This window comes from Phaenicophaeus curvirostris, chromosome 21 (assembly GCF_032191515.1).
Source record: "Phaenicophaeus curvirostris isolate KB17595 chromosome 21, BPBGC_Pcur_1.0, whole genome shotgun sequence".
NCBI classification, from domain to species: Eukaryota; Metazoa; Chordata; class Aves; order Cuculiformes; family Cuculidae; genus Phaenicophaeus; species Phaenicophaeus curvirostris.
The window spans coordinates 1168158-1185287 of record NC_091412.1 but is presented as its reverse complement, the minus strand read 5'-3'; the positions used below and the strand labels follow the sequence as shown (position 1 = coordinate 1185287).

General features: G+C 47.6%; 1 protein-coding gene across 1 annotated transcript in view; it reads left to right on the top strand.

Annotated features, from left to right (window-relative positions):
• BAZ1B (bromodomain adjacent to zinc finger domain 1B) overlaps positions 1-17130 on the top strand; it is a 48737-nt gene that overhangs the window by 16594 nt on the left and 15013 nt on the right. Inside the window, exons 7-11 of the mRNA XM_069874144.1 lie at positions 350-2042; positions 5493-5631; positions 6128-6255; positions 7462-7573; positions 16667-16765. Of these exons, the coding sequence (XP_069730245.1) occupies positions 350-2042; positions 5493-5631; positions 6128-6255; positions 7462-7573; positions 16667-16765 (2171 nt within the window). The remainder of the gene's footprint in view (positions 1-349; positions 2043-5492; positions 5632-6127; positions 6256-7461; positions 7574-16666; positions 16766-17130) is intronic.

Sequence of the window (17130 nt, the reverse complement as noted above, 5' to 3'; positions counted from 1 at the left end):
GCCTTTATTGGCCTTTGAATATTAATATGAATATAGTAATTCTATAAATTTATATTTTTATATTTTTGTATATATAAATATATATTTATTTATATATATATAAAGGGTTAGGTTGAGCATGAGGAAAAGGTTCTTCCCCTAGAGGGTGATGGAGCCCTGAAATGGCTCCCAAGGGAAGCAGTCACGGTGCCAAGGCTGACAATATTCCAGAAGTCGAGGCCTTCAGCCCCACGGTGTGAATGTTGGGATTGTCCTGTGCAGGGACAGGGGTTGGATTTGATGATCCTTGTGAGTCTTTTCCAACTTGAGACATTCAATGACTCTAAAATCATTCTTTCTTTCATTTCAGTATATGACTCTCAACCCCTCAACCAAGAGGAAGAGCTCTCAGTCACCTGATAGAAAACCTAAGAAATCCAAAACCGATGGATCATCGCTGGCCCAGCCCCTGAGCCCTACGCTGTGGTGCCACGTGCACTTGGAGAAATGTATCATTGGTTCCCCACTGAATGTGAAAAACTCTAAGAATTCAAAATGTCCTAAAGAGGAGCTGGAAGAGGTGATGAAAATTATGTCACCTGCTAAACTTGGTTCAAACTTCCACATTCCAAAGAGGAGCCGACTGGGGAAGGGCAGCAACAAATCCTTGGACAAAAAGCAGAGAGGCAAAAGGGTTCTGAATGGGCAGAAGACATCTGGGAAGTCTAAATCTCCTAGGAAAGGTTTGAAGACCCCTAAGATGAAAATGAAACAAATGACACTACTGGACATGGCTAAAGGTACCACTAAGGTGTCCAGGACTCCCAGGAATTCTGGAGGCACCCCTAGGTCTTCCAGCAAGCCCCAGAAGCATCTGCCTCCTGCAGCGCTCCATCTCATTGCCTACTACAAAGAAAACAAGGATCGGGAGGACAAAAAAAGTGCCCTTTCCTGCATCATCTCCAAAACAGCCAGGTTACTCTCTAATGAGGATCGTGCCCGTCTGCCTGAGGATCTACGAGGGTTAGTACAGAAGCGCTATGAGCTTCTGGAGCACAGGAAGAAATGGGCCACCATGACAGAGGAACAGCGGAAGGAGTACATGAAGAAGAAAAGGGAGAAGGTGAAAGAGAAACTCAAGGAGAGAGCAAAGGAGCGGAAGGAGAAGGAGATGAAGGAAAAACTGGAAAAACAGAAAAGATTTGAGGACCAAGATCTTAAAGGGAAGGCCTTGCCTACTTTTAAACTGGTGGATACTCCAGAAGGACTTCCGAACACGCTCTTTGGGGATGTCGCCATGGTGGTGGAGTTCCTGAGCTGTTACTCAGGCTTATTGATGCCAGATGCTCAGTATCCCATCACGGCAGTTTCCCTGATGGAAGCACTTTGTGCAGAGAAGGGAGGCTTCCTCTATTTGAACCGAGTACTGGTCATTCTCTTGCAGACCCTGCTGCAGGATGAAATTGCTGAGGATTATGCAGAGCTGGGAATGAGGCTTTCCGAAATACCACTCACTCTGCACTCTGCTTCCGAGTTGGTTCGCTTGTGCCTGCGCAAGTCTGATGTGCAGGAAGAAAGCGAGGTCTCAGATAACGTAGATGAAAGCAAGGATTCTGCAGCTTTTGAGGATAATGAAGTACAGGATGAATTTTTGGAGAAACTGGAGACGTCTGAGTTCTTCGAGTTGACTCCTGAAGAGAAATTGCGGATACTTGGAGCACTGTGCCACCGGATTCTAATGACATACTCGGTACAAGACCACGTGGAAGCCAAGCAGCAAACATCAGCTGAGCTGTGGAAGGAACGCTTAGCGGTCCTAAAGGAAGAAAACGACAAGAAGAGAGCAGAAAAACAGAAGCGAAAAGAGATGGTGGCTAAGAACAAGGAGAATGGGAAAGATGAGAATATGATGGGAAGAAACGAAAAGAAAAAAACTGAGATGATGAAAGTAGAGCACCGGGTGGAAATAGAGGCTGATGATATGATCAGTGCTGTGAAGAGCAGGCGCCTTCTGGCAATCCAAGCCAAGAAAGAGAGGGAGCAACAAGAAATACAGATGAGAGGTAAGAAAAATAGCAGGAGAGTAGAGACATTGTGTCTTGTAAAGTCCTGTGTCCAGTTCTGGAGTCCTCAGCGCAGGAAGGACATGGAGCTGTTGGAGAGAGTCCGGAGGAGGCCACAGAGATGATGTGAGGGCTGGAGAACCTCCTGTACAAGGACAGGCTGATAGAATTGGGGTTGTTGAGCCTGGAGAAGAGAAGGCTGTGGGGAGACCTTAGAGCAGCTTCCAGTCCTGAAAGGGGCTCCAGGAAAGCTGGGGAGGGGCTCTGGATCAGAGTGGGCGGTGAATAGGATGAGGGGCACTGGCTTTGCGCTGCAAGAGGGGAGATCAAGATGAGATTTTGGGAAGAAATGTTTTTCTGTGAGGATGGGGAGGCCCTGGCTCAGGTTGCCCAGAGCAGTGGTAGCTGCCCCATCCCTGGAGGGGTTCAAGGCCAGGTTGGATGGGGCTTGAAGCCCCTGATCCAGCAGGAGGTGTCCCTGCCCATGGCAGGGGGGGGACTGGCTGGGCGCTAAGGTCACTTCTGACCCAGACCATTCTGTGAAATAAAGGGGAATGAGTTTGTGTCTGATTTGACAGTCCGTTTTCAGAAACATTACCTAGTATTAAGGGATTTGTTCCCTGGAGAAGGTAGAATTCAGTTGCTGTGGTTCCCATGGGAGTTCAAAATCTGGAATGTTAGGAAAGTAGTAACTGCTTCTAGGTTTTGTATTTTCTTTCATTCCCTCCCACTGCTGTCAGGACCAGGAGGGCAGGAGGACAGAAAACAAATGAAATATTTGTCTATGTCCAAACATCTTCTGGCTCTTAGAGGGGAGGAATTTCCTGCCTAAGAGCCAGTTCCTGCCGCTGCTGCTGTCCTGGCTGGCACATGTGTTGAGGTTGATGCTGGCAGCTTTTCTCTCAGATAAGGACTTGGGAAAAAAAAATCATGTTTTCTCCATTTAAAGAATTAGTTGTGGAGTTGAATAAGTACAGGCTGTCCACTCAAACCTCTGTAAATCAAGAGTTGCAATACTGAACTCTGGGTGTCCCCTCTGTAAACAGCGCTTTTTGCTAAGGAATGTGGAATATGAAGAGCAAAGTGCATTTCAGGGATTTTTATTATCTTTTTTCGTTGTGAGTGTGTGTGCTGGGCAGATGGCAGTGACAGCAGAGCTCAGCCAGGTTGTTATTTCCCTTCTGAAACTGCTGAGGGGCAAGAGTCTAGCATCGAGCCTGGCTTATCCACCTTAGCTGGAATTTGGGAGTGTCTGCTTTAGGAGATCAGGAGTAGGTAAAAGGCACAGAGTACCCTGAGGCTCCTAAGGAAATAGAGTGGACACAACACTGCCTCACAGTGAAAGTAAACAGTCCTTCTAGATCTTCTGTTCAGAACCGAGAGTCTCAGAAGTATCAATGAGCTGCTGGTGGTGTGGAGTGTTGTCCTGCTTTCCAGGAAAATCAAATACCCACCATCCAACAGGCTACAGCTGAGTGGCATATTGGCCACAGTTCTTGCCATGTTATAGTTTAGGGTAGGATTTTACTGCAAAATGAAATGCAATTTGGACACTTCTCCTTGGGATACATGTTTTCCCAGAGTAGTTTGTACCAGTTATATATGAAGAAAAGCACTATGACATTGATGGAGACGGGAATCATTTGGCTTTCATTCTGGAGAAGTCGAATTCGTTCATTTGGACTCCCCAAGGGAAGCTTGGGGAGAGAGCTCTGTGGCGGTTAAGCCTTCCCTTAAGGTTTGAATTCATATTGCTGCCTTTCCACATAGCAAACCCCAACGTTTCAGGCACCCAGGGCTTCTTTTGCCTCTTCAGCAGGTGCTGCAAGGCACAAAGGTACCCTCAAAGCACCAAAGATTTTGGTTAACATTGATGGTGCAGGCGTTGGGGCTGCAGGGTCAGCAGCTCAGAGCTGAGCTGTTCAGGACTACAGCCTTAGGGGCTGGTGTGGTTTCAGTGTGTGAGAAATAGTTCTGGTTAACCACAATGAGAACTGTGTTTGTGTGTTTCTACTGCCACACAGGCTTCCTGGGGGCTCTAGCAGTGTGGTGGCTTTCATGCCAATTCAGCTGCATTTGCTTTTAATAACCTTAGTATCTCTGGGGGCAGTAACAGAGCAGTTGCTGACAAAACAGATATTGTGCAGTGGTTCATGAACTACTGCTCAGTAGGTGTTCTATCAGCTACTACTCTCTCACGTGTATAGAGATCTATATCTCACAGGCAGAGGTTTCCTTTTCACCACTCTAACGTCTGTAAGACTGGGAGCACCAAATTCTTTCAAGTTCAACCTATCAGGATTATGGCCAGTGCTACTGAGCTGGTCTCAGCTCAAAAAAAAGAATCCAGCGTAAGAGAGCATGAATGTATTTTTTGTTCTTTCTTGGCTCAAAAGGAGTTAGTGCAGAACATCCTGTTGAAATAGCATGATTGATCTCTGCGTTTTCGTAGTAGTAGAAGTCATCGCTTTGATTTCCATGTTACTGCAGCACTTACTAGTTGTTCTCCGCATTATCACTCCATGGAGCCATAGCTCCTGCATAGTCTGGAGACTGGAGAGCTGGAAGCTTATACATCTAATGGAGCCTGCTAGAGAGGAAAGTACCACCTGAGACACGGTTCTGGAGTCCTCAGCACAGGAAGGACATGGAGCTATTGGAGTGAGTCCAGAGGAGGCCACGGAGATGACCTGAGGGCTGGAGAACCTCCCATGTAAGGACAGGCTGATAGGGTTTAGGTTGTTGAGCCTGGAGAAGACCTTAGAGCAGCTTCCAGTCCTGAAAGGGGCTTCAATGAAAGCTGGGGGGGAGCCTTGATCAGGGAGTGCAGGGATAGAATGAGGGGGAACAGTTTTGAGCTGCAAGAGAGGTGATTGAGATGAGATCTTAGGGCAAAATGTTTTTCTGTGAGGGTGGGGAGGCCCTGGCCCAGGTTGCCCAGAGCAGTGGTGGCTGCCCCATCCCTGGAGGGGTTCAAGGCCAGGTTGGATGGGGCTTGGAGCCCCTGATCCAGTGGGAGGTGTCCCTGCCCATGGCAAGGGGTGGAACTGGATGGGCTTTGAGGTCCCTTCTGACCCAAACCATTCTGTGATCCTGTGCTGGAGTTAATGATCTTTGACCCCACTGTTATATGAGATTGTACAGCAGTAGAGGCTACTTTGTTGATGTAGAACAAAATCTAATAACAAGGACTAATCAGTTTTTATCAGGTCTTTACTGTTTCCTCACCTCATTCATCCTTAATGACTTGACTTTTTAATTCTTGGGTTGCTTTCTAGAACATTGGATGCACGGTAAGATGAGGGTGGGTGACTGCTAAAAGAATATTAACCAAAGTCATCAATAATACTTTTTTTTTTTTAATCCCCGTCCTGTAGTAAAATAGAAGAGAACATTGATATCTGAATACAATGAAAGAAAGCTAATGCTTCTTTGTGCTAATTTCAACAGTGAGGATGGAGAAAGAAGCAGAGGAAGAACGAATTCGGAAGCATAAAGCTGCAGCTGAGAAAAACTTCCAGGATGGAATTGCCAAAGCAAAGCTGGTGATGCGCAGAACCCCGGTCGGCACTGATCGTAATCATAACAGGTGGGAAAGGAGATGATCCTGAGCTGCCTGCTCTCCCATCTGAAAGGAGCTTTGTCAGGTAGCAGCCCCCAAGAAGTGATCGATATGGAGGGTGTTGAGAGAACCCTTTGTGTTACCTGTGGAGGAGAGCAGAAGTGAGGTGTCTGTATATGGAGTGCAATCACCTTCACTGGTTCGCATCGCTGGCTTTTTGAGGCCTTTCTGCAGAGTGCAGAATCCACAAGCCATCAGAGCTTCAAGTCCTTGCAGCAGTGCTCAAGAGCCTCGTTACCATCATCTTTTTTTCCATGTTTGTTGCACAGGAATGCTTTCAGAATGGATTTGAATAAAAGCTTTTTGTTTTTCAACTGCGCTAACACTGAAGAGATACTCGCACACAGGTTTTGCTGAGCCAAGCATGTGGGTGCTTCTCCCCTTCTGTGTGAATAAAGAGGGATGTGGGTAACTGTAGCCCAAAGAGGAAACAAGTACCTGATAACCTTTGTGTTTCCTACAGGTATTGGCTGTTTTCCGATGAGGTGCCTGGCTTGTTCATTGAGAAAGGCTGGGTGCATGACAGTATAGACTACAGATTTGTTCCTCCCCATCAGAAAAAAGATTGCAGGAAGGACTACAGTCCTGGAGGTATGACTGACCTGCATCTCTGTGGGTATTTGCTTTGCTACTGTCTGACTGGGAGGATGGATTTGTGAGTGTGAGAGGGAACTGTCTAGTGTGACTGCTTTCGTGAGGATACCCTGGTTTAAGCCACTTTTAAACTCCAGACGCCTGCACACTGGAGAGTCTGATGCTCTCCCTCCTGCTGCTGCAGGATTTGAGAGCACCTGCAGTGTTATAAGGACTGTGGGGTACCGTCACCTCCCAAAAGCAGTTGGGTTCATGTCAGCTGTGGACTAACCCTGCTGGTTTACTCTGAATCTGTGGAACTGCAGTGTCGGACTCCTTGGACAAGCAGTCAGCTGTGTACTGCAAGGAGCAAGGTTATCCATCACGGTGCTGATGCTCCACCAGTGGCAAGGGTCCCAGAGGAGTCTGTGAAATAGTATGAAGCAGGACTAGGTACCTGTAGCTGTGCTGATTAAGGTCGTTTTAGCCTCTTGCAGGTCCTCTCAGCCTGCTGCTCACCTCATGCTGAATATACAGGTGAGGTACAAGGACAAGTGAAGTTCTGGAGCGGTGTTCGAGGCCAGGTTGGAAGGGGCTTGGAGCCCCTGATCCAGTGGGAGGTGTCCCTGCCCCCATGGCAGGGGTTGGGGCTGGATGGGCTTTGAGGTCCCTTCTGACCCAAACTATTCTTTGATTCTATGAAATACTGACCAGCCGTGGTCATGCACACCAGCTTCATTCCAGCTGCATTTGTTTCTCAAGTGCTGCCTATAGATTTCTCCAGCTGGTGTGCAACAGTTCAGCATGTTCCATTTGAAAGCTAACAAGCAGTAGCTTAAATGAGCAGAACTTTAAACTCAGAACTTTAAAGCACATCCTATTTATAACTCACTTAGTTCTAGAAGTGGTGTCAGTGTAGAGCTAAAGAGTGGAACTAGCTTTATGTATTTGAAAAAGTAGGAACGCTTTTTGTTCTTGTGTGTATGTGCTTTATGATGCAGTAATTCCTTTAAAAACCTCTTTTTTGGTGGGTGTTTCTGTAAATTCATCTCCAGCGAGCTTCAGCAGTTGGCTATGCTGGGTTCGTGTTCCCTGACAGATGTATTGCTGGCCTGGATGCTTAAGATCAACACGTAACTGGAGATGGGTTTTGCAAAACCCAAAATGCTCACCGAGGAGGAAAGTGAATAAAAAGACATTTGAGATTGTGCTTTTCTTTTGCAGACAAGCGGAAGAATGCGGCTGCCGACGGCAGGGTGAGCAAACTGCACCGGTCGCTGCATGTCACAGACCTTCCCGCTGAGACCACTGTGCCCAAGCAGGGACAGAACTTATGGTAACGCCTGCTTTATAACCACAAAGTACTAGCAGCACTAGTTTGGGAGCTCTTCAGGCCTCTGATATTAATTATTACCAGTAGTGAGTGACTAATAGGGCAGCCAGTCCAAGAGCCAAAGGAACCATTCTAATTGACCTGATCAACCAGATTTAAAGCCAGGATAAATTACACTACTTTGATGTAATGCTTTTAAAATATTTTATATTCAGAAGAATTGTTAATTTAAAAGAATGTGTGCTTTTTGTAGTATTGATAAGCGTTACTTTAACAAAAAAAAGGAAGAGGGGAGCAGTGCCCTAGCTAAGTGACTGGGTTTTCCTTCATGGTTTGTCTCGGCACACCTGAATTGTGGCACGTGGGATCCTGGAGCACAGGAAATGCTTTGTGAGATGTGCAAAGCCATCCCTCAGCTCCTCATCAGTCTCCTCTTCTTCGGCTTTGCAGCAGATCATGGTGGTGTCCACTTGTTCTCCTTGAGCGCCACGTCATGGCATTGATTTGTTCCTGCTAATAATCCTTTCATGTTGACAGCCTGTTATCCCTTTAATACTTCCCAGTGCCGAGCAGTAGCCATCAAAGTGGATTAAATTTGAACACTCTACCTCTGAGAATGTTTGCGACTCGCTCTGGTAATTGACCCCACCAATGTCTTTTATTCTTGAAGAAAAACTCCTCCATTGACTGTTGCTCTCTGGCATGGAGTGATCAGCAGTGTCGCCACACCAGAGAATACTGGCTGCAGCTTTGCCTGTTGAACTGCCTGTGAGCGGCTGCATCTTATAGATAACCCTGAGCAGCATCTGTCACAAAGTGCTGCAGCTCCCCTCTTAGCAGTGGCTTTTTCCCAGCATCTTCCACTGCTGACACACCAGCAGGGTTTCTTGGTCTTTGAGAACTGTCATCGGTTGTGAGCTTAGCTCTGAAACTGTGTGTCAGAACTGCTTTACTAGTGATGTTCCTGTTCAGGAACTGTCAGACTGGAATGTGTGGATGTCCTGACTCATCTGAACATCCCCACCAAGTGCTGACTCTTGGCATTGCTCTGCTCCTTCTTTCGTGGCTAGCAGGGCACAGGAGGTAGCAGTTTCCTCTGCCTGCCTTCACTCTGCAGTTCTCCACCCCTTTTCTCAGTCGAGTCCTTTGTGCATCTCATCATGTGGCCAAAATGCAAGCAGCTGGGCTTTGCTAGGGTACGGGTGCTCAACAGGAGATTGTAGAGAGCAGTGTGATCCAGAGGGGGAGCCCTCTCTGCCCTTTAACTACCTTTTCTAATACTTGATCTTCATTTAGCAGAGATGGCAAGATGTGTGCCAGCTGAAGGACAAATGACGTAAAGAAAACAATAGCTTAAATGAGTAGTGCTTATTGCCATAACTGAAGACAATGAGGAGGCAGACTGGATGAGTTAAGTAATGCAGAATCTCTGTAAGTGCAGGCTGAACTGGACAAAGTGTAGTGTTTGATATTGCAGCATTGAATTGCTCAATTGGGCTGGCAGCTTTCAAGGATGCACTGAGAGAGGTGAGCGTGGTTACAGAGAGAGGAGTGCTTTGTAGAGAAATGAGTTGCACAGCCTAGAGGAGCAGCTCCTTGAACCAGGTCCTGTACGCTCGTAGGACTGAATTTTGTTTTGTTACTTCTTGATTAAGTGACCATAACAGTATTCACGTTTTTTAAAGAGAGCAACAAAAATAATTAAGAAACTTGGAGGGTTTTTTTTAAGAAAAGGCTTAAAGTGGCAGCCAAATGCATCCAGTGCTTCCAGAGATGTGGTCTTAGAGCTCCCCTGTGAGACCAGCGAAGCAAGTGCTGCCTCCTGCCTTTGGCAAAGTGGGTTGAGGAAACTTGGGTATAAAACAGCAGCAACAATAACCAAACGGTCTCAGTCTGGTTCACATCAGGATAAGGAAGCTGTTAGAAGTAAGAGGGCCTAATTAAAACCATAGTGGAGTCTAAATGAAGGAAATGAGAGGGTGATAAACCCAAGTACAGACTATGGGTGAAACTAAGGGGAACAATCTTGCTTCCCAAGATCTGCTGTTACAGGGCCTGCCTTGGGATGAGTAGGAAGTTCTTGTGAGTGAATAATTGGCTAAGAAATATGCAACAAATTGCAGAAGTAATCTAATTTGTGTGTTGAGCAAGGAGAGTGATGTGAGCAGAGAACAGGGAGGCCTCGTGAAGAAAGAGAGTTTACTTTCAATGCGGAGAAAAAAGGTCAGGAAATCAAACTGGAAAATGTTGTTTTGAAAGAGAGAGGGAAGTTTTCCTCTAGATCCTACAGCTGATGTGTGCATGGATCTGCCAGTTTGTATCTGTTCAAAGCAGTATCACAGAATCACAGAACAACCAGGTTGGAAGAGACCCACCGGATCATCGAGTCCAACCGTTCCCATCAAACACTAAACCATATCCCTCAGCACCTCATCCACCCGTGCCTTAAACACCTCCAGGGAAGGTGAATCAACCACCTCCCTGGGCAGCCTCTGCCAGTGCCCAATGACCCTTTCTGTAAAGAATTTTTTCCTAACGTCTAGCCTAAACCTCCCCTGGCGGAGCTTGAGGCCGTTCCCTCTTGTCCTGTCCCCTGTCACTTGGGAGAAGAGGCCAGCACCCTCCTCTCTACAACGTCCTTTCAGGTAGTTGTAGAGAGCAATGAGGTCTCCCCTCAGCCTCCTCTTCTCCAGGCTAAACACCCCCAGCTCTCTCAGCCGCTCCTCATAAGGCCTGTTCTCCAGCGCTTTCACCAGCTTTGTTGCTCTTCTCTGGACTCTCTCCAGAGCCTCAACATCCTTCTTGTGGTGAGGGGCCCAGAACTGAACACAGGATTCGAGGAGCGGTCTCACCAGTGCCGAGTCCAGAGGGAGGATAACCTCCCCGGACCTGCTGGTCACGCTGTTTCTGATCCAAGCCAAGATGCCATTGGCCTTCTTGGCCACCTGGGCCACTGCTGGCTCATGTTCAGTCGCTGTCAACCAACACTCCCAGGTCCCTCTCCTCCAGGCAGCTTTCTAGACAGACTTCTCCTAGTCTGTAGCACTGCACAGGGTTGTTGTGCCCCAAGTGCAGGACCCGGCATTTGGCCTTGTTAAACCTCATGCCATTGGTCTCAGCCCAGTGGTCCAGCCTGTTCAGATCCCTTTGGAGCCTCCCGACCCTCCAGCAGATCGACACTTCCACCCAGCTTAGTGTCGTCCGCAAACTTGCTCAGGGTGCACTCAATGCCTTCATCCACATCATTGATGAAGACATTGAACAGGGCTGGACCCAGCACCGAGCCCTGGGGAACCCCACTTGTCACTGGCCTCCAGCTGGATTTCACACCATTTACCACCACTCTCTGGGCCCGGCCATCCAACCAGTTTTCCACCCAGGAGAGTGTGCACCTGTCCAGGCCAGAGGCTGACAGTTTCTCAAGCAGAATGCTGTGAGAAACTGTGTCAAAGGCTTTGCTGAAGTCCAGGAAGACCACATCCACAGCCTTTCCCTCATCCAGCAGCCGAGTCACTTTGTCATAGAAGGCAATCAGGTTAGTCTGGCAAGACCTGCCTTTTGTGAACCCATGTTGACTGGGCCTGATCACCCGGTTCTCTTGCATGTGCTTCATGACAGCCCTCAAGATCACCTGCTCCATGACTTTCCCTGGCACTGAGGTCAGACTGACAGGCCTGTAGTTTCCTGGGTCCTCCCTGCGGCACAACATCAGCCTCCAGTCCAGTGGGACTTCCCCAGTCTTCCAGGACTGTTGGAAGATGATGGAAAGGGGTTTGGCCAGCACATCCGCCAGCTCCTTCAGTACCCTAGGGTGAATCCTGTCCGGCCCCATAGACTTGTGGCTGTCCAGTCGGGCTAGCAAGGCTCTGACCACCTCCTCTTGGATCACGGGAGCCTCATTATGCTCCTCTAGCTCCTGGGTTAGTACACAGACGGAACGACCCTCCTTACAACTAAAGACTGAGGCAAAGAAGGCATTAAGTACCTCAGCCTTTTCCTCATCCCCTGTCACTGTTGTTCCTTCTGTGTCCAATAGGGACTGTATGGTCTCCCTAGTCCGCCTTTTATTATTTATGTATTTGTAGAAAGATTTTTTGTTATCTTTCACTGACTTGGCCAATCCAATTTCTAGCTGAGCCTTAGCCCTTCTGATTTTTTCCCTACACAATCTCACTTCCCTCCTGTAGTCCACCCAAGAGGCCTGTCCCTTCTTCCAGAGGCCATAAACATTTCTCTTCTTCTTGATATCCCTCAAGATCTCTCTATTCAACCAAGCTGGCTTTCTACCCTGCCGGCTTTTTTTCCAGCCCACGGGGATGGCTTTCTCCTGAGCTGCTAGGACCACCCTTTTGAAGAGCTCCCAGCCCTCCTGGGCTCCCTTGCCCTTGAGTGCTGTCTCCCATGAGACTTCACCAACCAGCCTGCTGAAGAGATCAAAGTCTGCCCTCTAGAAATTTAATGCTACCGTCTTGCTAACCACCCTCTTCACTTCACCTAGAACAGAAAATTTTATCATCTCATGGTCGCTTAGTCCTAGGCGTCCACAGTAGTTGGACAACAGGCTCACAGAGGCATTCACGGCGGAGCGTTAGGCACAGAGTCTTATTCTGGTGCACAAGGAAGTCCTGAAAGTGGCAGATGGGCAAGCTAAAGAAATGCCACTGCCTGCCTGCCACTCAGAAAAAAGTCTCTGAGCTTGGTCAGTTTATGGGGTTTTTTTGGCCTAGCTTTTATGTCTCAATATCTTTGATGTCTGTGATTTCTGGTCCCTGCTAGGAAGCATTGTGAACAGTCACAGCGTTGTGGTTTTTTCCTGCAAGTGTTGTGCCTGCGTGTGTTGTTCCACCAGACAGGTTGGTGGTGCCAGGGTCTTGAGGTGACGCGGTATGGATAGCGGGGCTGAGGCAGCTGCCTGGAAGCGAGCAGAGGGCACAGAGGCACAGGGGCAGGTTTTCAAAGAAAATGTAACCGATTCTAACTTAGCCTCAGGGCCCCTGAAAGCCTTTCCTGCAGACAAGCAGTGAGCTTCCTCAGCTGGAAGACTGGTCTTAAAGCTCTAGACCGGCCAAGGGCCTGCTGGCAAGGTCCCTGTCTGACAGTTGTCACCAGGTACAAGTAAGCTTCCAGAAAAAGACAAATGACAACTTGAGTGCAGTTATTTCATGGAATAGCCAGTTACTAGAGCTCCCCGCTAAGGAAGCTGATGTTCCTGTTGCAGAATTCTCTTCTGTGCCCATTGCCATTGATCTCTCTAATCTCAAGGATTCCTGTGAGCATGGATGGTTATGGACAAGTCCATCCTTGGCTGCTTTTTGCATGTTGTCCTTGCACACCCTGAGAAGCCCTGAGACCGTGCTGAAGTCCTTGGATATCTGCACACTCTGTGGTTTGGATACAAGGACTAGTTCAGCTATAACTCATTTTAGGATATGGTGCATAGGAAGTGTCATTTCTTTGTGACAGATCTCTTGCTGTGTGTCTCTTGTTTCTTTAGTAGCACATCTAACTCAGGATTGCGAGGGACCTCACCAGTGCACGTAGCATCCTTAGCTTTCCCTTGAGACTTTGAAATGAGCACCAAGATTAACTCCATGAATTGTTGTGTTTCAGTCCTGCCCTTTTTTTTTTCTCCTTGAGGGTGGGAGCTGGTAGGACATTGATAAAGGGAGAAATAGATTCTGTAATTGTGCCAAGAGCTACAGAAATAGTTATGTTGTGGAAGTGATTTCCGCTTTCAGTGTTTTCTTCCCAAAAAGAAAGGGACCCAGTGTTCTCTCCTAAAAGTGTTGAGGCTGAATCCTTCCTCTCATTCAGAATCATAAATGCTTTGTTACTTCCGTCTTCTCCAGAGGGACCAGTCCTGTTTCTGACAGGGTGCGCCACTTTCACTGATGGTGAGGCAAGGCTTTAATATCTCTGCATGTAAAGCTGCTGGGTTTGTGATCCCTGAAGAAGTTTTGTCCCTACCATACTGCTTAGTGAGCTGTGGACACACTGGTCCTTCCTGCAAGGACAACTGGCTGATTGCAGCCTCTGCAGTATATTAGTGTACAGGAGACTTCTTGCTCATCCTGGTCAGAAAGCAATTGAATTTTGGAAGTGGTGGCATCTCTGCAGAGTAACTCCTGTTGTTCTCCATCTACTAGGAATACACCATGATATGGCGGGGCCCCTCAGCAGACAGTGCGAGTGGGTGCTGACAGACTCCATTTTCACGCCTGTATTTTACAGATGGAGTTTTTCCACCAGCCCTTCAGAGCAGGTACTGATCCTGGGATTCTTTAGATGTTGTCCTCTTGATTTTTTCATTCCCTAGGCCTGCAGTCCAGGCTTTATACCTTCCTCTCTGTCCCTCGCAGCCTGTAGCCTGAGAACTTGGAGGAAGAATCAGCTGGAGTGAATACTGGGAGCTCCATTTGTTTCCTGGTTTGGTTGCTGACAGGTCTGCTGGCTTGTGCTGATAGAAATGTAAGAAAAGAACATAGGCAGTTATTTAGGCATGCAGAAAGCTCTTACCCAGTGAGCATTTCCCCTTGTCAGATCAGTTTGAAGACATCTGTCTGGTCTTGATTCTCCTAGAGGGATCTCTCTGTCTCTCCGAATTGTGTTATTAATCTCTGTGTCAGGGTACCCGTTGCCTTCCTCTCCCTCTTATCAAGACCCAGAGGCTCATGACCCTGTTGCCTCCTCTATTTAAAGTGCCAGCCCTGCCTTTATATCTGTGCTCCTGGCCTTGACCCGGTGTAGCCCTTGTTGGAGGCGCAGGTCGTTTCTTCAGGCAATGCAGAGTGCGAGGGGCAGGGTTGAGATCCTGGAGCTGCAGCTGCACAGAGCAGCAAGGTGTCACCAGTCAAACTAACACAGGTTCCTCTGATATGTTTATATTCTGCATGTTGGAATTCAAGCTGATGTAGAACAGTTTCCTCTCCTAAAATCCCAGTTCTTACTCTCAGAGTGAATTGGGTGCAGTGGGGCTGGGCTGATGGTTGGACTAGATGAGCTTTTCCAACCTTCATGATTCTAAGTACCTGTTGCAGACATTCTCCCTTCCTTGTCCCATTTTCTTTTCAGCAGGAACAAAGTGGTACCAAGGCTTATCCCTGGCTTTCTTACCAAGATGAGATCTTCTTTCTCGCTGTGGCCAGTAGCCTGTGGTGTCTTTCGCCAAGAATCAAGAGCCATATGTGAACTGTCCCCCGTGCCCTTTCCTTTTTAGAATAAGACAGAACTGTGCAGTGAGTTCCCCCTTCGGATTTGCAACCACGGGGAAATGAATGCTCAGGCATGGTCTTCTCAGCTGTTCTTCCAGCTGGATCCCATGGTGTATCCCCAGTGGTGACCAACATCATTGCATCCTGACCTAGGCAACCTTCCCGGTGTGCCCGAGGACTCCTCTACTGGGTGTCTGCAAGGCAACTGTTTTGAACCTTGGTTTGCACCATTCCCATATTATGACAGATTCTTCAGACTGGAATATGGTTTAGGACCAATCCCAAGATTTTTCCCCAAGGGTTTGGAAGCAATTTGATACCAAATGTTCTAGAGACATTTCTCTTTATTTAGCACAATTCCTGAAAGACTTAAAAATACCAGTCTGCTTGCATTCAGTGTAGGAGAGCTAATGGACCCAAAGTAAGAAAGAGACCCAAGTTACCTTGCTGTAGGTTTGTGGGAATGTCTGTTGGATCCTGTGACCTTATTTGCCGCTGCTTTTGTGGTGCCTGTGCTGGGCTCCAGTAGATGGAGGATCTTTGGAGCCATTCTGTCCTGCTTCTTGTAGGATGGGTGTGCAAAGGATAGTGGTGCCCAAAAGATCTGATCTCTGTGCCAGGAGAGGACGCTCCGCAGGGTTGGAGCATATTGAGGCCAAAACCCTATTTTTCTTCTGTGTTTAAACAATCGATCTTAAGTTTTATTAGAGTAATTTACTAACTGAATACAGATTGCAGAGCCCTTCCCCTAATGTGTGCATAGTAGAATTTGGAAATATTTTCCTTTCAGATACGGTATCTAGTAAGTAGTTCTGGATACTGCTATTCTGAGAGGAGCCAGAACAGCATCTCTTTCTATCTCTCTTAGTTGCTGCTTGGCTCTTCTCAGCTTGTGCCCAAGAAGGAAAATTAGATCTGGAGTCTCCCTGTGGCTGGTGAGGATCACATCATGGTCCTCTGCAGTTTTCTTATAAGGTTGATTTTGCTATTCCCTCACTTCCCTCTTGTAAGGAGCAATCCTAGTCTGTAAAACGTGTAATTAATCTCATGCGCTGTTAGCTAAGCTCTGAAGCTCACGTTGAATCCCCACCCCATCAGGTGAGGCGATTCCTTGGCATCCTAGAATAAAGTTGGGGAAAGAAAAGAGCAGAGGTCCAAGCTGTCTTAAAGCATCAAAACTTGCTCGTGCTCTGGAATTGTGGAGACAATGCCTTGCGCAGAGAACTCAACAAAAGTTTCCCCTTTCAGATCAGCTCAGTGCTGATGGCCACTGCTGTCTTGGAAGTTTAAAGCTAACAAATACCCTGTGTTTGCGCTTTCAAGTTAACGAGAGCTTCTTGGAAACAGGGCTTTGGTGTTTGCAGGGGCAGAGCTGTCACAGATCCACAGCATCAGCAGCTGGGATCTAAGCAAGGCTGTTCCCTTTGTTAGCCTCAGGATGTCTGGGTTAATAAAAGAAGCCCAAGACTCTGCAGAAGGAATGGTGACATTGCCTCATTCGGTAGTGCAGGGCCTGGTCATCTCTAGTGCATCTGAAATGACATCTGAGTACTTAAATGGACTGCAGCATCGTGTGTGTGTTATCCCCAGATGAGATAAGTGAATTAGTGTCAGCATGGAGGGGGCGGAATATAAATCAGTTCTAGATTTTATTTGTTTTTATTTTTCTTACCCTAGAATTTGCTACATTCAGGGACCTTGAAACGAGGCCAGTCGGAGTCAGAATGCTTACAGCAGCATTCCTGGCAGTGTTTCCCCTTGTTCCGTGGAGCTGGGATATAGGTTACTTGTCATCCCTGCCTGCTAATGCTTGTGACCTCTTTAGAAGGAGTTGTCTGGCCACAGAGGTACGTTCACTGATGTTGGTGCCTGTTGTGTCTTTCAGGTTTCTCTGTGACAGTCAGAAGGATCTGGACGAGCTGCTGGGTTGCCTGCACCCCCAGGGCGTACGAGAGAGCCAGCTCAAAGAGCGCTTGGAGAAGAAGTGAGCCTGCTCCTCTTTCCCCAGCTGCCTTCTCAAAGGCAAAGTGTATCCTGGGCACAGCAGGCCAGGCCACTGCTGGGACAGAGTTCTGTGCTTTGCTTCACTTGCAGCTGTGCTGGAGAGGGGGAGGGTATTGAGGATGACAAATTGCTGCTCTTGGTCAGTAACTGCAGGCTCTTGATGAGCAATGCTCTGAGCTGTGAACAGGAAAAAGCAAAATCAGCCTTGTGGAAGTGATTGCAAAGGATCACAATGTGATCCTCACCAGCCACAGAGGGACAGCAGATCTAATTTTCCTTCTTGGGCATGAGCCAAGAAGAGTTAAGCAGCAACCAGAGAGATGAGATAGTTTGATTGGTGACGCC